At 35.1% G+C, this 21,954-nt stretch overlaps 3 protein-coding genes across 10 annotated transcripts; all 3 read left to right on the top strand.

Moving 5' to 3' along the window:
- The first annotated feature begins 415 nt into the window (after positions 1-415).
- On the top strand, positions 416-4,548 carry LOC112790595 (pentatricopeptide repeat-containing protein At2g33680). Of its 4 annotated transcripts, none has more exons than XR_003196703.3 (4): positions 472-2,942; positions 3,097-3,286; positions 4,040-4,132; positions 4,239-4,548. XR_003196703.3 is itself a non-coding variant. In XM_025833074.3 (2 exons), the coding sequence occupies exons 1-2, from the start codon at positions 797-799 to the stop codon at positions 3,144-3,146; spliced, it is 2,196 nt and encodes a 731-aa protein (XP_025688859.1). In that variant the 5' UTR covers positions 416-796; the 3' UTR covers positions 3,147-3,608. The 4 variants fall into 4 exon arrangements, 1 of the variants encoding a protein (XP_025688859.1); XR_003196700.3 differs by having other exon boundaries at positions 660-2,942; positions 4,077-4,132; XR_003196704.3 differs by lacking the exon at positions 4,040-4,132 and having other exon boundaries at positions 416-2,942.
- A 958-nt stretch (positions 4,549-5,506) lies between these two features.
- On the top strand, positions 5,507-11,715 carry LOC112790609 (beta-1,2-xylosyltransferase). The gene is made up of 3 exons (XM_025833096.3): positions 5,507-6,283; positions 7,633-7,782; positions 10,345-11,715. The coding sequence occupies exons 1-3, from the start codon at positions 5,630-5,632 to the stop codon at positions 11,065-11,067; spliced, it is 1,527 nt and encodes a 508-aa protein (XP_025688881.1). The 5' UTR covers positions 5,507-5,629; the 3' UTR covers positions 11,068-11,715.
- An 897-nt stretch (positions 11,716-12,612) lies between these two features.
- LOC112790618 (uncharacterized) lies at positions 12,613-21,903 on the top strand. Of its 5 annotated transcripts, none has more exons than XM_025833142.3 (8): positions 12,613-12,895; positions 15,773-15,954; positions 17,332-18,695; positions 19,073-19,561; positions 19,810-19,959; positions 20,246-20,362; positions 20,438-20,874; positions 21,124-21,903. In XM_025833142.3, exons 3-8 carry the CDS (start codon positions 18,629-18,631, stop codon positions 21,715-21,717), a joined length of 1,854 nt encoding a protein of 617 aa, XP_025688927.1. In that variant the 5' UTR covers positions 12,613-12,895; positions 15,773-15,954; positions 17,332-18,628; the 3' UTR covers positions 21,718-21,903. The 5 variants fall into 5 exon arrangements, with proteins under 5 accessions (XP_025688927.1, XP_025688890.1, XP_025688902.1 ...); XM_025833105.3 differs by having other exon boundaries at positions 12,651-12,895; positions 19,070-19,561; XM_025833117.3 differs by lacking the exon at positions 12,613-12,895 and having other exon boundaries at positions 15,829-15,954; positions 18,490-18,695; positions 19,070-19,561.
- Positions 21,904-21,954: the final 51 nt, after the last annotated feature.

Raw genomic sequence — 21,954 nt, forward strand, 5'->3', positions numbered from 1 at the left:
TTTCACAAGAGAAACGATTATCTGCAAATATCTATGGATATTAAATTTTATTTTTTAAAAAAGAATTAACACAACTATAATAAATCCAATGCATTTTAATCAAATATATTAACTCAAACACAAATTTAATATAATAATATTCATATAAAATTTTTAATATATACATTAAAATTTAATTTTTATACACTGATAATATAAAATATTTTATATAATCAAACAATCATAATTATTTTTTTAAATAATTATTTACATAATAAATATAAAAAATAATTATTTTTTTAATATAAAATTATATAATTAAATATACATATAAAATAATTTTATATTAACCATACATTAAAACTAAATTCTATAAATTAAAATAAAATAAATTAAAATTACTTATATATAAAGACATTTAATTAAATTCTCTTTTACGAAAATTTTATGAATCTCCTTGAAGCGGATATCTCAATCTCCAACTCCTTCTCCATTGATTAACGGGAATGAATCTCATCCGGTAGAAATTTTGTAGATTCTGGTTTTTTTTTGGGTTATTGGACAATTTTTAATTTTATATACTCTAATGAATTGGACAATTTCTAATTCTAGATACAATACACATTCACATAATCTTTATATATTTATCAATTTTTTCTTTTCGATTGTAATTGGTAATCTGAAACTTTTAAAATGAGGAGGGGACGGAATGCCGTGTGAGCTATGACTCATTGACTTTGGGGATTCCCGTTAACCTCGGTAATCTTCGCGGATGCCTTCTTGAAACGATGAATGAATATCAAAGAGTATTGGATTGATGCCTCTTTCTCCGCAACATGCGACGGTTTTCAGAGACATCCTCCACTGTACCCACCACACCAACCTCCGACGCGGCCATGCTCTCCACGCCCGAACCCTCCGTAACGGTTCTTTCTTCTCCTCCACTCACGTCGCCAACGCCATCCTCCTCCTCTACGCCAAGTCCGGCTTCCTTTCCAAAGCCACCCTCATCCTCCACTCCATCCCCACCACCACCAGAGACATTGTCTCATGGAACTCCCTCATCAATGCCCTCTCCAGGAACAAGTCTCACTCCTCCTCTGTTTTCTCACTCTTCCGCCTCATGACAAGAACTCATCACATGGAGCTCCCTAACGCCCACACCTTCGCCGGTGTCTTTACCGCCGTTGCCAACACCTCTGACTTCGTCGCTGGCCGTCAGACCCATGCCCTCGCCGTCAAGACGTCATGCCTTCGTGATGTTTATGTTGGGAGCTCGCTGCTTAACTTTTATTGCAAAATGGGTCTTGTACTTGATGCCCGCAAGGTGTTTGATACAATGCCTGTGAGGAACGAGGTTTCTTGGTCGACGGTGATTTCCGGATATGCTTCGTTAGAGATGGTTCATGAGGCTGTGGAGCTCTTTGGGGCCATGAATTGTGAAGAAGGGGAGGTTGTTAATGAGTTTGTGTTTACAAGTGTTCTTAGTGCGTTGACTAGGGGTGAGTTTGTGGACATTGGTAGGCAGGTTCATTCCCTTGCTATCAAGAAGGGGTTGCTTTCGGTTATCTCCGTGGGCAATGCTCTTGTGACCATGTATGCTAAGTGTGGGACCCTGGATGATGCGCTAAGGACGTTTTATTTGTGCGGGAAGAAGAATTCGATCACTTGGTCGGCCATGGTTACTGGTTATGCTCAGAGTGGGGATTCTGACAAGGCTCTGAGGTTGTTTTATGATATGCATCATTCTGGGGTGATGCCAAGTGAGTTTACTCTTGTGGGGGTGATCAATGCTTGCAGTGACCTTTGTGCTATTGCAGAAGGGAAACAAATGCATGGTTACTCAGTGAAGTTGGGGTATGAATTGCAGTTGTACGTTTTATCGGCTTTGGTGGACATGTATGCAAAATGTGGTAGCATAGAGGATGCTCGGAAGGGTTTCGAGTATATAGAACAGCCCGATGTTGTTCTCTGGACCTCTATCATAACAGGATATGCTCAAAATGGGGATTTTGAAGGTGCTCTGAATCTGTACTGCAATATGCAGATGGACGGAGTTGACCCCAACGAGCTAACTATGGCGAGTGTTCTTAAATCCTGTTCTAGTTTAGCTGCTTTAGATCAGGGGAAGCAAATGCATGCTCGCATTATTAAGTATGGTTTCAAATTAGAAGTTCCAATTGGAAGTGCTCTTTCTGCCATGTATGCTAAGTGCGGAAGTTTGGATGATGGGTACCGTATATTTTGGAGGATGCCTAACCGAGATGTAATTTCTTGGAATGCAATGATATCTGGACTGTCTCAAAATGGTCGTGGTAAAGAAGCCTTGGAGTTGTTTGAGATGATGTGCCAGGAGGGAACAAAGCCGGACACAGTCACATTTGTGAATCTTCTCTCTGCCTGCAGCCATATGGGTCTAGTGGATAGAGGCTGGGCTTATTTCAAAATGATGTCTGATAAATTCAGCATTGATCCAACAGTAGAGCATTATGCCTGCATGGTTGATATCTTGAGCCGTGCCGGTAAACTCAATGAAGCAAAGGAATTCATTGAAACAGCAACAATTGATCATGGTTTTTGTTTGTGGCGCATATTGTTAGGGGCCTGTAGGAACTATCGTAACTATGATATAGGTGTCTATGCTGGTGAGAAACTAATGGAGCTAGGCTCACCAGAATCATCTGCTTATGTATTGTTATCAAGCATATATATAGCTTTAGGAAAGAAGGATGATGTAGAACGTGTAAGGAGAATGATGAGTGACCGAGGGGTGACTAAAGAACCCGGGTGTAGTTGGATTGAGTTGAAGAACTTGGTTCATGTATTTGTTGTTGGAGATGATATGCATCCAAAGATTCATGAAATACGGTCACAGTTAAGGTTATTGACCAAATTGATGAAAGATGAAGGATATCAACCTCTTTCAGATCCATTGCCTGCAACTATCAGAAATGATTTGAAAGGTGTTACTTACACTTCTTATTTTTCCATTAATCCACATGCTCTACAACCAGTTTTATTATCTTTGAACCTATTTTTCCCATTCATTACTTACACGTCTTACTAGCTTTTATTCTACTTTTGAGTTTCTTAATTTGCGTTTTTTTTTCCATGTAGATCATGAAGACAGTGAAGGGATACAACTCATGGTTTGTTCTAGCATGTAACATGAATAGGAGGATGATCAACTGATTATTATTTAATTAGTCATTGCTCTTTCTCTGGTTAAATGCTGGCATGAATCAATGAATAGGAACCAGATAACGAAGCACCATCGTTCAATCAGATTCAGAGAGAAGTTTTGAAGGTTAGCATAGAGGATAACTAGCTTCATTTGCACTGAGCAAGTCATCACAGCTATCAAAATAGATATGGAGAAATGGAAGTCGTCCTTGAAATTGCTATGCACAATGTTGTCATAGGGGAATGAAGTAAATTTAAAATGTTTTCAGAGTTCTATACTTAGTCAACAATTTAAACAATCTTAGCTTTATTAGGTTCCTTTGATTAGTACAACGAGATTTTATTTTCATAAGTACTTTTAAATTTTATTAACATAGAAACCCTCAACCATAGACTTAATTTGGTTTATGTTGAGACCCCCAATCCATTATCTATGATTTTTATTAGGTTTAATTTTATTCTGCAATTTTAAGGTTATTTTACACTTTTAAAGGTTTAATTACTCTGTTGGTCACTATAGTTTCGTTTCGCAAAATTTATAATTAGGTCTTTATAATTTTTTCCTTTTTAATTGAGTACTTGTACCAATTTTTTTTTTTAATTGGGTCTCTATATTTTTTCTCCTTTTATTTGGTCCCTACATCAATTTTTTTTTAATTGAATTTCTATACAATTAAACTAATGACTGTCAAGAGGGATCTAATTAAAAAAAAATTAGTACAGGGATCAAATTAAAAAGAAAAAAAGTATAAGGACCTAATTGAAAATTTTGCAAAAATTATAAAGACCAACAGAGTAATTAAACTACTTTTAAATAACTACAACTTAACTTTGAAGATAGTTATGTCAATAGTACAACTGCAAAATTGTTGGACAGAGCTTCTTGAGAAATTTTATTGGGCTTGCACTTGCAGTGGCAAATCATGAGAAATTATGAACCAGAATTGCTTATTAATAGAGCTTTACAGTAGTGAGTATTACTGGCTTTTAGTTTCTGTCATTTTAATATACATTTTGACAAGAAAGTACAGGGATGTTAGTTAACATTAATGTGCTTCTTTGCTTCATGCAACCAGATATGGAATGAAGGCAAGCGAGAAAGAAGTGAGGACTTCAAAATGGAGTACAAATATTCTCATATTGCCTCTATAGTACAGAAGGATGGAACTGTGGTTCTCTGATTGTATTATTGAACCATATAAACAAGTTGATGAGAAATGTATCACTGATAACAAGTTTGCTATGTCTGTTTTTTCTTTTTTGGTGTAATTAACTGAACGTTCATCTGCTAAGTGCTAACTAACATTATGCTGCTTTCCGCCATCTTTCAGAGGAATAAGATTTGTGACCGATGCTGTCATGACTCATGAACACACTTGTTTTTCAGTCCTCCTGTCATCATTACTCAGAACTTGTTAAAAAAATATTTTCCTTCGTTAATATGGAAATCACCATATTAAATCATCTGTGAGTAAAACACCCATGCCTGTGCAATATCAATTAATTTATGGGTTGGTTTTTTCCTTTTACAACCTGCGGAAAACTGACATGTGTTTTTCATAGATGGGTCTTAGGCATTGATGAGTGGCTCTAGTACAAGTGAACCTGTTGTTATGTTATGTACACATGAAGAACCTGGATATTTTATTAAAAAATATTATATTTATATTAAAATTAGTTATCATGTATTAATATATACATATACTGTTTAATTTATTTTAAATATATAATTTATATTATAATATATATTTTATATTAATTTTAGTGACTAATTTTAGTATATACTTAACATAATTATTTTTTAGTAGAATAAATTACAATTTATTATTATAAAAAATTAATTAATATTTGAGCATTAATAATTTAAATTAAATTAGTATTCACCAATAACTATCAAAATTACATAAATTAATTAATAATCATAGATAGTGAATATATTTAAATGTTAATCCTAATTTTTAAAATTTTAAAATTTGAAATTAAATAATTAATTCATAATTTAATTTTTAATTTTAATTTTACTTTTTTTTAATCCATTGCTCATATTGTTTCTCCATAGTCCATACTTCTTCAAAATAAATTAGGATAATTTATATTTATAAATTTAATTTTAATATTCTAAAATATAAATATAAATTATTCTACAAAATCATTCTATGAGATTTGATTTTTTACAAGGATGTTGTTATAGTATATTATATCTTTCAGTAAAATATATATTTTTTATTATCTTTTATATACAGTAGTCACAAAAAAGTCTTTATCTTTTACACGTGGCAATACGTAATTTGTCAATTTTCTTTTACGGTCAAAACATTTTTCACGTTGTGATGTGTCTTACCTCTTTCACTGTTGAGGCCACGACGACCTCGACCCTGTCGTCATTTGACCCGCTTTCAACACTACTCACCGAGGAGGAGAGAGAGAGAGAGAAGAGAAGAGAAGAGGAAAAAGAGGAAAGAGCGCCATGAATCGAAGGAACACGTTACTCTTCAAGATTCTCCTCTTCCTCTTCATCCTCAACTCCATTTCTCTCTTCCTCTACTTCCTCACACACTCTTCCAATTCTTCACGCTCCAACACCAACCTTAACAATCAAATTCCTCTCCTAAGATCGCAGCAGCAACAACAATCGCACCATCACTCTTTAAAGCCATGGCCAATTCTCCCTTCTTACCTTCCTTGGACCGACGCCGAAGACTCCAAGGCCAACGCCATAACCCGCTCCTGCGAGGGCTACTTCGGGAACGGCTTCACGCGCCGCGTCCAGGTCCTCCACGGGCCCGGGTGGTTCCGGTGCTGGTACAGCGAGACGCTACGGAGCTCGGTTTGTGAGGGCGGGAGGGTTAGGATGGTCCCTGACAGGATCCGGATGGCGAAGGGCGGGGAGGCGTTGGTGGACGTTATGGGAAGGGGAGAGGATGAGGAGCTTCCTGCGTTCCAAAACGGTGCGTTTGAGGTTGATGGCGGTAATGGTGTTGGAGCGGTGGAGGGGAAGACGTTGGTGGATCGTGAGTTCTTGGATCGGTATTTGCCTGCGGGTGGGATCCAGAGGCATACTATGAGGGATTTGATTAGTAAGATCCGAGTTGTTAGAGAGAAGGATTTTGCTTGTGATGAGGTGAAGATTTTGATTATTGCTAATTTAAACATTAATTGGGTTGAGTTGAATTGAGTTCATACATGGTTCATGATAATGGCGCACATTAACGTGGTAGTTTGTTTGATTACTGTTAATGCTTGGATTTGGATGGAATTGTTGTAAAGATAGGATTCTTTAATTTTCTTTGTTTGAAGATTTTATTATTTGAGTTCTTTGCTTTATATGCTTATGAATTTGATGATATGATGATGTGGATCTTGGTGCTTGGATTTGGATGGAATTGCTGTAAACTTTGAATCTTTTTATGCTTACGAATTTGATCATGTGCGGTGTTTATCTTAGTTGCTGTGAAGAGGGGTGAGGGGGAGAAGATGGGATATTGTTGGTTCATTTGTGCTTTCTAAATTCTGATCATCTGGGGAGTTTCTGGCTAATACTGGAATTGTAGATAAAATTGTTGCAAAGTTTCCTCGTATGAATGGTTCTGATTGAGGCTTGTAATGGCAATGTGATAATGGTTATTGTTTGCTTTCTTTGATAATAGAAATCCCAGTAAATCAGTTTCCAAATACCTGATTTGTAGTGGTTCTAGGACATACGTATTAAGTAAAAATGAGCTGCCATAAACTGATGGGCGAAAAGGCTATTTAATTAGAGATAAGACTTAAGAGTGAAAGTGCATAAAAGGTAGGAGGATGAGAAAATGCTCCAACATAGCAAGGCCCCAACTTTCTTGAATCAACCATGAGTAGAAATGCCGATGAGAAGCACAACATAGTTTTTATTGTATAACAAAGCTTGGCGGAAAACCTTGTTGTGTATGAAAGATTCAACCGATAATACCTTTTGAGTTCAGGATTTTAAATTGCATTATACATTTGCAGTTGAGGCCTACAGTGGTTTTAGATGTCTTTGCAACTGCTACGAATCTACAGCCGTGACAGCATAAACTGCCTTTTCCTGCCATTGTTTGTAATTTCATCAATTGCAATGCAAACCACCACCGAAGTTTAAAGCCTTGCTTTTCCTTTGTGCTTTCTTTCTTTGCTTATATTTTGAATTCGAATAATGACTTCCTCTTTTTTATATAATTGAATGGTAAATTGCATAAACCTTTTTCAAGGTTAATAGGTTATATGATATTAGTCAATTACCCCTCTATTTGTGATGCTTACGCTAACTCTCTTGGGGAAGTCTGTGTACTTTTACAAATCGAGGGTGTCGTGTAATACTATCTGATTCCAAGGGAAGTGAGTGAAATTTAGCCTAATTGATTTGATACAATCCTACAAACCTATTGTTATCATTCTTTTGTTTTGTAACTAATGCTTTTTATTGGCTTCTGACATGAGGGTTTCTGATTGCAGTGGTTTGAAGAACCAACGCTTCTGGTGACGCGTTTTGAGTATGCTAATCTTTTTCACACTATTACAGACTGGTATAGTGCATATGTTTCTTCTAGAGTCACAGGCCTTCCTAATCGACCTCATGTTGTCTTTGTAGATGGCCACTGCGAGGTATGCATGATCAGTTTTATTAATTTCATGCTTTCAAGATTCTAATGCAATTGGTTTGCATATTTCGGCCTTTGTAGTTATTGGCTGTTGAACAGGTACCTTAAATAATAGTTCTTAAAATTGGCACCGTTTATGGTAGATTATGTTGCTAACAAAACAAATATCTATTACATGTGCCTTAACAAGTATAATTTTAATAAACTTATCTCTGTTCTTGTTCCTGAGCAGTCAAAAGTGTCTTTTGTTTGATGTTGGCGAACCTGCCAAGTGCCAGCCTTGGATTTAGCATGTGTAGTAAAGGAATGAAAGGGAAGGAGAGGGGGTAGACTTATGAGATTGTATTTGGTTTTGGTTAAGATCGTTAGAATTTGACTTATTTTTTAAGCAGAGTGAAGCTTTAAAATCAACAGAACATTAGTGAGTTGGCCATTTGATTGATTGATTGTGGGAATATGGGAGGCGCATAATATGTTTTTTAAGGGTTTTCTATGACAAGTAATTTTGTTAAGTTCCAAGTTTCATTTTGGTTTTAGAATGTCCTCTTAATGCATGGATTGTGAATTAATGTTTATGTGCTGAGGTTATTGCATAACATTGATGGAAATTTTCCGAATAGAGGTCGACGGAAGCTATATGATTTTTTTCCCCTACTGTATGGATTCTCTATTTAGTTTTGCTATTGGAACTAGCAAACAGCACTTGCTTCTTGAACTACCTTAACCTTAAAAAAGCCTTTTCCTATTAGGTGGGATCGGCTACATGGATCTAAAAGGCATCATTGCATTTTGTCCATGCATTGGGATGCAATAAAATTTTACTTTGGTTGTCGCAAGCTTAACACATTCCTACATGGCTAAAGACGTTATTGCGGTTCACCAAAAGAAATATTGAGTTCACCAAAAGAAAAAAGAGACGTTATTGCGCTCTGGCCATGCATTGAAATGCGACAAAGTTTTACGTTGGTTGTTGCATCTCTAACACAGCCCTCGTTTTCTGGGCTTGGGATCAGTTATTAACATATGCCGGGTTGCTTCTTGAACTACCGGGAGATTAAATAAAAATTGAAGTTAAACACATGCCACAATGATGGTGCTTGAGGTGTGATTACTTGAGAGAAGGTCTCTAGAAGACTGCATGTTAATGAACCCCTTTTATCACTAACTGGGGAATATGTATCTGGATAAGTCCAGGTTGGTTCTTTTATTTACCTGTACACAAATGATTGGATTTCTTTGAGGAGGTGATCCCACAGCATTGATTCTTATTTAAAGCCTCATATTCAGCCTTCATGTTTGCAAGGACTGACACCAGATAAAGCCTCTTGAATTGATGAACAGTTGTAGCTAAGAATGCTGACTTCATTTTTTTTCTTAGGATTGAAGTTTAGAAAAGTTCTTGATGCCTCTTTACATCTAAGCTGAAATGCATGCGTAATTTGCTTTAGAAGCACAAGGCACTTTTATAAAAGTCCAAATTGAGGAATATATGGGCATGATCTTATTCGTGATCCACCATTTTACAAATTTTAGATGTAGGGAAATTACAATGTGCATTAGTAACCAGGCAAGAAATGTATAGTGTCATCATGGCCTGCGAATTTGTGTGATGCCCCTTGAGAGGATTAGATGCTTATTAGGAACTCAACATTATGTATTGAATTTAATCCTGTCCAGCAACTCTAATTTGAGAGGGTTTGGTAGACTGCACATGTGACACTCTATGAATAAAGGTTCATATTGATATGACGTGTGTTATTTGGTTCTTGTCCATCTGGTTGTTCAGAAAGAAGCAACCTCTGCTTGGTCCAACAGAAAGACCGAATATAGAAGCCTTATAGACATATATTGCTTGAGTCTTATTCCAAGAACTGCATGTATCCTCTACTTGGTCGCTAGGCCAGTGTTGTATTGAGATAATCCCGGCATTGTAATGTTGCTCACATAGATTTACATACTATAACAGAATTCTGCAATTTATTAATTTACTTTTTTTTGTAACTTCCTTACATTTTTCAGATAATGTCTATTATATATTGAACTTTATGCCTGAAAAGTTTATTAGTGTCACAGTAATAAACTATTGTTGACTGGAGGAAATCATTTTCAGCATAGCTCTGTCCAAATACTTTTAACAAAAAAAAAAAAAGATGTTATAGCTGTGTCCAACTTGAAATGTATGAATTGCATATTGGTTGCTAGATATTGTAAGTTCATCTCTTCAACTAGCATATTTGTATGTGAAGTCATATGGGGCTAATTGTTCCTTCACCATTAAATGAAAGTCTGTTAGCTAATTGATTTTTCTATACATAATAATTAGAGATGTGGGTAAAAGTTGCTTGCTGTCATCCATATTGAGAGCTTTGCAAGATTCTTTCTTTTATTTGTTTCGCTACAAAAGAATTCATGTTTCTGTCTTCGGTTAATGTTGCAAGTTAGATAATCATTATTATTTATTAGCGAGTGGGTATTGCCACTCCCTAATTATTATTTGTTCAAGTTGTAACTAAGGTAGTTGACAAAGTCTTTATTTACTTATGTTTAATCCAATGTGAATTTACAGACTCAACTTGAAGAGACATGGAAAGCGTTATTCTCAAGTGTTAGATATGCTAAAAATTTCACTGGCACAGTTTGTTTTCGCCATGCCATTCTCTCACCTCTGGGATATGAAACCGCAATGTTTAAAGGACTAACAGAAGAAGTAAATTGTGATGGAGCTTCTGCACAGGAACTGTGGCAAAACCCTGATAACCACAAAACTGCACGCATTTCTGAGTTTGGAGAAATGATCAGAGCAGCATTTGGGCTACCACTAAATGCATACCATTCTACAAAACCAGTCTCTGGACATAATGTTCTTTTTGTTCGTCGTGAAGATTACTTAGCTCATCCACGTCATCGTGGTAAAGTCGAATCAAGGTTAAGCAATGAGGCAGAAGTATTTGAATCCTTGAAGAGCTGGGTATCCAATTATAATGGTTGTAAAATCAACCTGGTCAATGGATTGTTTGCACACATGTCTATGAAGGAACAGGTACGAGCCATTCAAGATGCATCAGTCATCATTGGTGCACACGGTGCCGGCCTCACTCACATAGTATCCGCATTGCCCAAAACTGTGATCCTGGAGATTATCAGCAGCCAATTCAGACGCCCACATTTTGCGTATATTGCTCGTTGGAAAGGGTTGGAGTATCATGCAATCAACCTTGCAGGGTCGCATGCTGATCCAGGAACTGTGATCAATGAGCTGGCCAATATAATGAAAAGCCTTGGGTGCTGAGTTCTTAGATTTGATCTTGAATCCACTTCTCTCTGAGCTTGAGTAATGGAATGGAAGTTGATATGTCCTAATCCATGGCGAGTGCAATCTTTTTTACCTCTAATTGCCGTAAATTTGGTTACTGCGACTTGGCAATTGCAAGGCATAAGAGTTTGAGTCTGACATAACTGATTTCATGCCACACCTATGTTATATTAACTATTAAGGTTGCAGATCAGTGACATTGGAAGGGAGTTTCATTGAGTTGCAGTGGCAGTTGAACATCATTATTTAAACTGGATTGGGTTTGCCCTTGAAGGGGTAAAGTAGTAATGTTGCAGGTCAATTTTGTGTCCTTCAGTTGCTCCATGTCTATTATATCATGCACCAGAGTATACAGCTGTATACAGCTAGATGCGGTATCAAAGATTTGCTCCTTGTAAATTTATTCTCCACGGCAGTGTTTGTTGTACAATAGATTTGACTCAATTCACTTGTGGTTTGGTCACAAAAGAATAGAGCCGTGACAGAAATACTCATTTTTGTGTGGTTATTTGGGATTATGATCACAAAGGATTGTAAGTCACGTTTAAAACGAAAATCACACTGTATTTTATGGTAAAAAAGTGAGGCCTAAGCGATTAAAATAAAATGAGTATTTCTCCACAAGAGACGATGGTTTCATAGTTAATTTATATTACTTGGAGTAAGGCAAACATTAAGTTGCATTTTTGCCAGCACAAAAGCGTTTGTCTGAGGCAATATTTAGTTAGGAATGCTTTATTTTTAGTAGGTTAAGTGTTTAGTGTTTACAGAAAGTTTGAGTTCATATCTGGAGTTAAAGACACAGCAAAATCTATTTAACTAAGGACAAATAGGCTCCGCCTAAACATGCAACAAATAGGGGCATATAAGGAATAATAAACCTTACATTAATCTTCTTGAACAAGAATGGAAATTCGAACCATGGACATTGGTGACTCATGACTTATATTCTAGTATAGAATATTGTACACCAAGCCTTCACTGCCAGTCTGCTACCATTCTACGGTGATTTTGCATGCTAATATTTATGACTATTTATTAAAGAGCAATATTCACGTGATATCATCTTTATACAAAGATGACATTATAAATTTTTAGATAGTTAGTCAAAACATATATGATTAAAAATTAAAATATATTAAATTATATAATGGTCTATAATACTATTTTTATGTAAAAATATTATTATGAGAATATTTATTTTATTAAAAAATGTCAATTATTTATATATTGATATAATAAAAATTTAAATAATCAATTTAAACATATTTTTTTAAATAAATAAAATAAAATAAAAAATTTATATACAATTATCTTTATATAAATCTATTAACTAAAAATTATTAAATAATTTAATATATTTAATTAAATTATTATATAATTACGTGAGTGTTTAACAAAATAAATATAAATCTTACATATTTAGACACACTAAAAAATAATTACGCGCTAATAAATTATAACTCAAATGGCGCAAGTCTTTCCATTCTCGTTAAAAGGGTCCTCGATTTGAGTCTCCATATCTTTCCTAAAAAAGAATTACGCTTTTCCGCTTCATTAGTCATTACTTCTGTGTCTTGAGATAAGTTCATATTTTTTCTTAAAACGATCTTCATTTGAAGCTGCACGAGGGAAAGAGAAAACCGATCTTCATCATCACCAAGGAAGAAGCTTAAGATCAGATTAGGTTATGCTTCGGTATTGAAGAACAGAATCCCACTGCCAAGGCGGTTGGTTCCAACTTCCAAATTCTGATTCCGTGCTCCCAATTCTTCGATATCTGCACACACAAGAACGCTCGAAGGTATGTGTTATAATCCGATCCAACAGAATTTAAATTCGTAAGAAAGAATTGCTCATGGTCAATTTCGTTTCGTTTCTTTCTAAATGCACCCTATCTGTTTGATAAAATGCCACTTTGTCGTTTCATATTGTATTCACTCGCTTTTGCTCCATTATCATTGAAGATTAATCAGTAAAATTTTGTTATGTATCTATGACTTGAGTCACTATAACTCTGTCATTGGAATGTGCTATGACATAAGGTAAGTGAAAAAGAGATTGACTCACTTACCCACTATTTTGAAAAGAAACCATTTTTTTCCATGACAGTACATGATTGAGTAATTGTATTTAGAGGAATGCTAGAGGACCGTTAGAATTTATTGTTTTTTGCCATTAATTAGCCATCAATGTTTAAAACTGGATTAATGGTGTGTTGTTGAATTAGTAGATTAAAGGGATTGAGTTAATGGCTAAAAGTGATGGCCAAAAATAATAAATTCTGATGGCCTCGGAGCATTTCTCTTGTATTTATACTCGTATGAGTTGTATCATTTTCCATTTGAGTTTTAAGTATTATACACTGACACTGTAACACACATTTATACGATGATTTATAGAGTGAATTTGAATGCTAAGTTTTTGTACAATCACCTGTGTTAGCTAGCTAGGGTCGAACCGTGGTGCACAAGGTCTAGCATCAGCAACCACTAGCAACTGTTTATTGAAATTTCCTCCCATAAACATCATTTAAGCTTCAGCGGCAAATATTAAGCTCTGTGGCAGTTTAGTTTAGCCCTTTTTTTGTGGTTGTAGATTAAGTTCCACATGATTTTGCGCTTTATATCTAATATTTAATTATAGATTAAGGTTATTTACACCATCAGTTAATCACCGGTATCTAGAATGAATTGTAACAGACTCTAACTAATCAAACTTGAGTTGGGTTGAGTGTAGAGGTTTCTCAACACTTGATCTTTTTCTCATACTTGAATTGGAAGCCTCTGGTTTATGGATAAAATATCATAAAAACCAATTACAATCAGCAGCATGAACACAAACATCAAAAATTTTCCCATTTTTAGAACCCTAATTTCAGCTTCTAATTTACCAAATTTCCAAGCGATCTTCATCTTTCGTTCTTCATCATCAACTGAATGTCTTGTTCTATCATCACATGGCATGGCATATTCCAAAACTTTATCAACCCACATAAACAATCCACACCATTTTTTATCCACAGTCTGTACATCAAAGAAAATTCAATCAGCAAAATTTATATCCATAAATACAGCAATCAACAACAATAATACTTACATTGTAGTTCGGGAAACCCAGGAATGGTCTCCCTAGATTAGAATCCGTCTCTGACCACCGCAGCACCGGTCTCGACCCACAGGCACACCATTCTGGCAAACGAGCTTCTCTGTTTCTGTTCATTCTCCTCATGATGCTTCCACGATCGTGGGTTGTTCGAGCTCCCAGCTGCATTGCTCGTGCTAGCCATAACCTTCGGCCTTTAGAGAGGGAGAATAGAAGAACACAGCACCAACGAGGAGACAGCAGAGTGAACAATGTGGCCTTCAAAAAAGGAAATTAGGGTTTTAACTTCACCCGAGGGACCAAATTGAGTCGGAAGACTTTACTCTGCCACATCAGCTAGCCGTTGTGAGTCCCACGTGTCACCAACGCTGCCAACTAAGCTTTTCGGTTGCACCACGTGTGCTGAAATTGCCGGAAGGACCACTTTGAGTCCTGGAGTGCAAGTTCGGGGATGACTCTGAGGAACTTTTAAGTTTAGGAACTACTATGAGATTCGAGTGCAACTTCAGGGACTACATTGAAACTTATCTCATTCTAGTATAGAATATTGTACACCAAGCCTTCACTGCCGGTCTGCTACCATTCTATGGTGATTTTGCATGCTAATATTTATGACTATATGTATTAAAGAGCAATATTTACAGATGTTATCTTTATATGAAAATGATATTATAAACTTTTAAATAGTTAATCAAACATATATGATTAAAAGTTAAAACATATTAAATTATGTAATGGTCTATAATATTATTTTTATATAAAAATACTTTTATAAGAGTATTTATTTTATTAAAAAATATCAATTATTTATACATATATATAATAAAAATTAAAATAAGCAGTTTAAATGTACTTTTTTAAATAAATAAAATAAAATAAAAATTTATATATAATGATCTATACATAAAACTATTAATTAAAAATTGTTAAGTAATTTAATATATTTAATTAAATTATTATATCATCAGGTGAGTGTTCAACATAAAATAAATATAAATTTTACATATTTAGACACGCTAAAAAACAATTACGTTTTTCCGTTTTATTAGTCTGGTAAAAACTCTTCTGTAAGGTTAATAATCGAAAAAATTGTTAGATGAAAATTTAATTGGGTAGTGCTAGGGAGCCAATGACCTAAGTGTACAATGAGTACAATGGGCTAAACATTTGGTTCATGAATAAAATGAACATCACCCACACTATTCAGAATAACCATCCAAATACCAGGGATAATAAACATCTCATGTCAAAGATTGAACCCTTGACCTTTCGGATCTAGAATTCTAATACCATGTCATGAACCCACTCATCCCAAAAGCATAATTTGACAGAATAATGTAACACTAATGGTCATATCTCTAATACTTTCTAAACCTCCATTGTACACATTGTACGCTTAGACCATTGGCTCCCTATACTTTTCCAATTTAATTAAATTATCACATCATTTAACAGTCCTCTGTTATTAATTTCACATAAAATCATCACCTTAATCGTTACTTCTCTGTGTAACGAAATTGTTTTGAACGTATTGAGATACGTTCATATTTTTTCTTAAAACGATCTTCATTTGAAGCTGCACGAGGGGAAGAGAAAACCGATCTTCATCATCACCAAGGAAGAAGCTTAAGATCAGATTAGGTTATGCTTCGGTATTGAAGAACAGAATCCCACTGCCAAGTCGGTTGGTTCCAACTTCCAAATTCTGATTCCGTGCTCCCAATTCTTCGATATCTGCACACACAAGAACGCTCGAAGGTATGTGTTATAATCCGATCCAACAGAATTTAAATTCGTAAGAAAGAATTGCTCATGGTCAATTTCGTTTCGTTTCTTTCTAAATGCACCCTATCTGTTTGATAAAATGCCACTTTGTCGTTTCATATTGTATTCACTCGCTTTTGCTCCATTATCATTGAAGATTAATCAGTAAAATTTTGTTATGTATCTATGACTTGAGTCACTATAACTCTGTCATTGGAATGTGCTATGACATAAGGTAAGTGAAAAAGAGATTGACTCACTTACCCACTATTTTGAAAAGAAACCATTTTTTTCCATGACAGTACATGATTGAGTAATTGTATTTAGAGGAATGCTAGAGGACCGTTAGAATTTATTGTTTTTTTCCATTAATTAGCCATCAATGTTTAAAACTGGATTAATGGTGTGTTGTTGAATTAGTAGATTAAAGGAATTGAGTTAATGGCTAAAAGTGATGGCCAAAAATAATAAATTCTGATGGCCTCGGAGCATTTCTCTTGTATTTATACTCGTATGAGTTGTATCATTTTCCATTTGAGTTTTAAGTATTATACACCGACACTGTAACACAAACATTTATACGATGATTTATAGAGTGAATTTGAATGCTAAGTTTTTGTACAATCACCTGTGTTAGCTAGCTAGGGTCGAACCGTGGTGCACAAGGTCTAGCATCAGCAACCACTAGCAACTGTTTATTGAAATTTCCTCCCATAAACATCATTTAAGCTTCAGCGGCAAATATTAAGCTCTGTGGCAGTTTAGTTTAGCCCTTTTTTTGTTGTTGTAGATTAAGTTCCACATGATTTTGCGCTTTATATCTAATATTTAATTATAGATTAAGGTTATTTACACCATCAGTTAATCACCAGTATCTAGAATGAATTGTAACAGACTCTAACTAATCAAACTTGAGTTGGGTTGAGTGTAGAGGTTTCTCAACACTTGATCTTTTTCTCATACTTGAATTGGAAGCCTCTGGTTTATGGATAAATATCATAAAAATCAAACAGTTTCAGTGATATAATATGCCCAATTGAGTGATAGGATAATCGTTTTTAATAGATAGTATATCAGAATCAATTCCTTAATTGTTCTATCTAGCAAACATACATAAGAAACAGAGTCTTAAAACTGGTGGCCATCTACCACTTCTTCATAAAAGTGGTCACTTCTGTTGTCCCAAATGTACAAGATTTCTATCAAGAATGGACACTTTGTGCATGTTCCGATCAGAATGAACTGGCTGATGACTTCCCTTTTTTTTTTTCTCATTCTTTTTTCCTTAAAAAGATTATTTTACTACACACTATGAATGTGATCTTCTTTCACACATAATCTGATGAATGGTGCATTTAACTTATATGCTAGGAGGTTGAATTGATCTTCTTTATTAGTTGAACCTGTTTGAAGCTAATGGTGCTGTGTTTCCCTTCAACACCAAAGAAACTGGCCATGACCATTGCGTGCTTCCTCTCTGGTGCTGCTATTTTATCTTTCGGGGCGCACCTTTCTTATGTCAACGTTGCTCCCCAACAAGCTCGAACCAAAGCTCGCAACGACTTTGTTAAAGAGACGTTGAAAAGAAAGTACGGTTACGTTTCCCCGTACGAAGCAAGGAGAATGGCTCAGAGTGGTTTGGTCAAAGACACAATTGGCAACTCCAGCTTTAACAAATAGAAGAAAAACACACTTCTTGAAAGTTTTGGTTTTCATCCTTTCTCCTTTACTTTTCACTTCTTTCTTAATTTGATTACTTCTAGAATTACTAGACCTGGTTATTAGAAGATGTTGTCTGATAGTTGTGCATTGGTTAGTAAGCAAGTGGCATGTAGCAACAGATAGAAGAAGGAAGAAAGAAGAAGAAAGGCGAACTCGAACTAAGGTTTTGAGAAAAGTTTCTCTGTATTAGTTTCTGTTCAAACCATGATATGGGAATTACAAACAGAAAATTAAACATTCTATCAGTTTGGAATTATATATTGAAGAACAAAAAGAGTATATCACAAGTGATGAATTATCCACACTCGTATGGACCACACAAATTTCTCCAAAAACATTGCTATAGGAATTATCAATTTAAAATTTATTAAAGGATGTTGGCTTAAATAAGTTTAGTTATCATAAAATATTCATTCTTTTTTATGCTGATCTCGCATGTCAAAAGTGTTTTATGTGGAAGCTTCGGAGTAAAGAAAATAAAAGAAGGTAAACACGAAAATGAAGATTATCATCTTGAGCATATGAAACGTATATATTTTACCTTTTTTATACAACACAAGAGATTAATTGTTGTCTATAGCATCGAAAAAGCAACAGAAGAAAGTGGAAATACGAATCATCAACATCCCTCTACATCACTTCTTTAGAATTCATATGAAAAAAGAAAAGCAGTAAAAGTAGAGGAACCAAATACAAAAGAGGAAGCAAAAGAAGATGCAAGAATAATAATATTAGTAGTAATAGTATAGCTTGTGCTACTGAGATTGTTGTTCAATTCTTTCCACTAATAATATTATGATTTAAAAGCCAGCAAGCAAAGAAGTGTTTTCCATCTTTGCGTTGTGAACAAGGAAAGCATATTCCCCAAGTCTTGAAGACCCCAAATGGTTCTGTTCCTTCTTCTTCCATCATTGAAGCACTTGTGTCACCCAATTTGCAAAGGGAAATGTCGTTTGCAGAATCAAGTCCAGTTATGTCTATGGATGATGTCATGGCTGCTACTAATGAATTTGGTATGTGATTTTCTATTTGTCTCCATTCTTCTCGGATTAGGTAACCTTAGCAATGTTTAATGATGATTTAATTTGTAATCTTTTGGGTTTTGTCTGAATTACCACTTAAAAGTATATTCATGTTCTCACAAAGAGAAATTATAGAAAACCAATTTTTAATTAACCAACACTAATCAAGTATAGGGTTTAGGGTTTATAATTTAGGGTACAGGATTAAGGGCTTATGATTTCGGGTCTAGAATTTAAAATAAGCAAAATAATGTTAAAAGAATTGGCTAATGTTGACTGAAAAAAGTTAGTTCCCTAGCATTACTCTCTTAGAAATATTGTAATGTTCCATTTGAACTCATGCGAATACCATTATTATTGCCAAGAAGCTAGGGGATTCAACCACAGTTACTACCTACCCCTTCACATGGCAATTCTAAAAGGAGATTGGGAATCTGCAAAGTCATTCCTTGATGCTGATCCAAGTGCATGGACATCAAAGATCACCTCACTGGCCAGAACACCGTTGCATGTTGCCGCCGTAGGAGCTCAGTGGAAGATACTTGAGAAGTTAGTGCATCATGTGCCTTCAGAATTACTAGCTGAATTGGATTCCATGGGTTTCACTTGCCTTCACTATGTTGCAATGGGAGAAAGCATTGATGCTGCAAAGGCATTGTTGGCTAAGAATCATTCTTTGACACAGATAACTGATTTTAAAGGGTTTACACCACTTTTGTATAGTGTTACCTCTACCAGATGTAAAGAGATGGCATGGTACCTTGCAATGAATACTGTAGATGAAAGACCTGGTTTTCCGTTTTCTAGTGAGTCGTCTCGTCAACTTGTTGCATTGCTTACTGCTGCAGGATTTCATGGTAAAGAAAATTTTTGGCTCAAGTAGGTATCTGTTTGAAAGGAATTTTTTTTGGTGAAGAGTAACTTTGAATCAAGTTCCCTACATCTTATTTACACCAATTCTAAAATCAAATAATGATATGTAGCCTGTTTTCCAACACATAAAAACTTGTTATCATTCATTCTGCATTCATTCATAAGCTTCTACTTGCTCTGTTTAATTTTATCCTTTTCTCTATAACTTTCCTTTTGGTTCTCCTAAGTGCAGATATCACCATGTATCTTCTTCAGCGCTACCCCAACTTGGCAACTATTTCAGATTCAAATGGAAGCATTATACTTAATGTTTTGTCAAAGAAAACTTCTGATTTCCAAAGTGGAAATAAGTTTGGGATTTTGCACAGATGCATTTACCATTGTAAGTATTTATGCATGATTTTTCACAAAAATATTTGGGAGACAATAGAAAATCAGTCCAAAAATAACTCAAAATTATCTTATTTTACATTTGTTAATTATGGTTTACCTTATTTTGCAGTCTTTCTAGAATAATTGAGTAATATTAGATGTAATAAGTGTGTAATTATGGATGTTACATACATAAAATTATGGTTGTTAAATTACTTGTTTCTCCTTCCCTTCCTTTCCCTCCAAAAATTTAACTCTTTAGTGAAATCTAACATTCCTGTTGTTCAATATATTAGGTGTTCCAGCTCAACTTGATCATTTACCACATGGTGATTTAAGAGATTCTTATGACCAATCAAGCCATCATCAATCATATTCTGGAAGCAAAATATGGAATGCAATTCAAACTTCTGGTGTGGTGTTATTCTCTTAGCTGCTTCTTTTCCCATTTTTTTCTTACACAACCAATAATTAAGCTTCAATTGCAGCTCCTAGCATAAAGCATTTAAGAGATGTAAAGCTGAGACAAGTGTTTTCTGAGAGATTGGTAGAACATGTTTGCTCTCAAGCTTCAACCATGAGCAACACTCAATTTTGGGAGTCTTTTGTGAGCATGGACATTATCTACAATGCCACATCGTCTGGCATAGTCGAGATTTTAAGGATATGTTTCCAGTTTTTTCCGGATTTGGTTTGGACTCGCATTCCAAATGAAGGATATATAGCTCAAATCGCCATTAAATATAGACAAGAGAAGGTTTTTGGTTTCATATGCAAGATGCCAATAATTTCCAAGATTTTAATCTTAGCATTAGACGAATCACACAACACAACATCACATCTAGCAGCAAGATCTGCTCATTCTCAACTGTTATCAGTTTCTGGTGCAGCATTTAAAATGCAGAAGGAGTTACAATGGTTCAAGGTTAGTTTAGATTTCGACACTGTTTAGTAATGGTTTTAGGACACAAATATATAAATATTGCAAGATACAAAACATCTCTGAAAATGTCTTATCCCAAGACTAAATTTGACTAATCTTATCCTGTTATGTCTCTGCCTCGGTGTTTATTGTGCTAATACACTTACCAAACACAGTCTTAAAGCTACCTTCTACCTATTATTGAAGCTAAACTATACATAGATATTGATAATATTGCATGTTCTCCACCAGAAAGTTGAGCAATTGGATCACCCTATTCACAAGGAAATTAAGAACCAAGATGGAAAAACAGCATGGCAACTATTCAAGGAAGAACACAAGAATTTGCTAGAAGAAAGTGAGAAATGGATGAAAGATACAGCGAACTCCTGTAGCATAGTGGCAGCTCTTATCGTTACGACCGTTTTCACCGCAGTTCTCACAGTACCTGGAGGTAACAACCAGGAAAAAGGATTTCCAATATTCTTGCCAGATAACACATTCCTAGTGTTTGCTGCTTCGGTCACATTGGCTTTGTTTTCTTCCATGGCTTCTCTTCTGATGTTCTTGTCAATCCTAACAGCACGCTACGCTGAAAAAGATTTTCTCAAGGCGTTACCTCGGAGATTAATATGGGGTCTTGCTTTGTTGTTCTATGCAATTGTTACTACCATGGTAGCATTTGCTGCTGCTCTTTCTTTGGTTCTTCGCAATAGACTAAAATGGGTGTGGATACCAATAGCTATTATGGCTTGTGTCCCAATGGCTCTATTTGCAAAGCTTCAAATTCCCTTGTTCGGAGGAATGATCATATCAACTTATAGATCTAGCATTTATCATCCTTAAAATCTTTGTAAGGCTTTTGAGAATTGACAAACAAAAGCATACATTAGAACCAGTGAAGTGAGGTTTGCACTACTTCACATTTGATAAGAGTGTTGCAGCATTCCAAATAGTGAAACAAATGTATATTGATTCTCCAATAGTGGTTTCTATCATGAATATTAATAATGAACACCATTCACACCTATATATATATTTGTCAAAGGACCATACCCAAAGGTTATACCGGTTTTTGCAGCT

The sequence above is a fragment of the Arachis hypogaea genome, chromosome 1, assembly GCF_003086295.3.
Source record: "Arachis hypogaea cultivar Tifrunner chromosome 1, arahy.Tifrunner.gnm2.J5K5, whole genome shotgun sequence".
Taxonomy (NCBI): domain Eukaryota; kingdom Viridiplantae; phylum Streptophyta; class Magnoliopsida; order Fabales; family Fabaceae; genus Arachis; species Arachis hypogaea.

What these genes read in the sequence shown, in the direction of transcription:
- LOC112790595 (XM_025833074.3), top strand. Translation starts at nt 797, where the DNA reads ATGCCTCTTTCTCCGCAACATGCGACGGTTTTCAGAGACATCCTCCAC. An exon ending in TATCAGAAATGATTTGAAAG is followed by an intron (nt 2,943 to 3,096) that starts GTGTTACTTACA and finishes TTTTCCATGTAG; the next exon opens with ATCATGAAGACAGTGAAGGG.
- LOC112790609 (XM_025833096.3), top strand. Translation starts at nt 5,630, where the DNA reads ATGAATCGAAGGAACACGTTACTCTTCAAGATTCTCCTCTTCCTCTTC. An exon ending in AGGATTTTGCTTGTGATGAG is followed by an intron (nt 6,284 to 7,632) that starts GTGAAGATTTTG and finishes TTCTGATTGCAG; the next exon opens with TGGTTTGAAGAACCAACGCT. An exon ending in TTGTAGATGGCCACTGCGAG is followed by an intron (nt 7,783 to 10,344) that starts GTATGCATGATC and finishes GTGAATTTACAG; the next exon opens with ACTCAACTTGAAGAGACATG.
- LOC112790618 (XM_025833105.3), top strand. Translation starts at nt 18,629, where the DNA reads ATGTCGTTTGCAGAATCAAGTCCAGTTATGTCTATGGATGATGTCATG. An exon ending in TACTGCTGCAGGATTTCATG is followed by an intron (nt 19,562 to 19,809) that starts GTAAAGAAAATT and finishes TCCTAAGTGCAG; the next exon opens with ATATCACCATGTATCTTCTT. An exon ending in GAATGCAATTCAAACTTCTG is followed by an intron (nt 20,363 to 20,437) that starts GTGTGGTGTTAT and finishes CTTCAATTGCAG; the next exon opens with CTCCTAGCATAAAGCATTTA.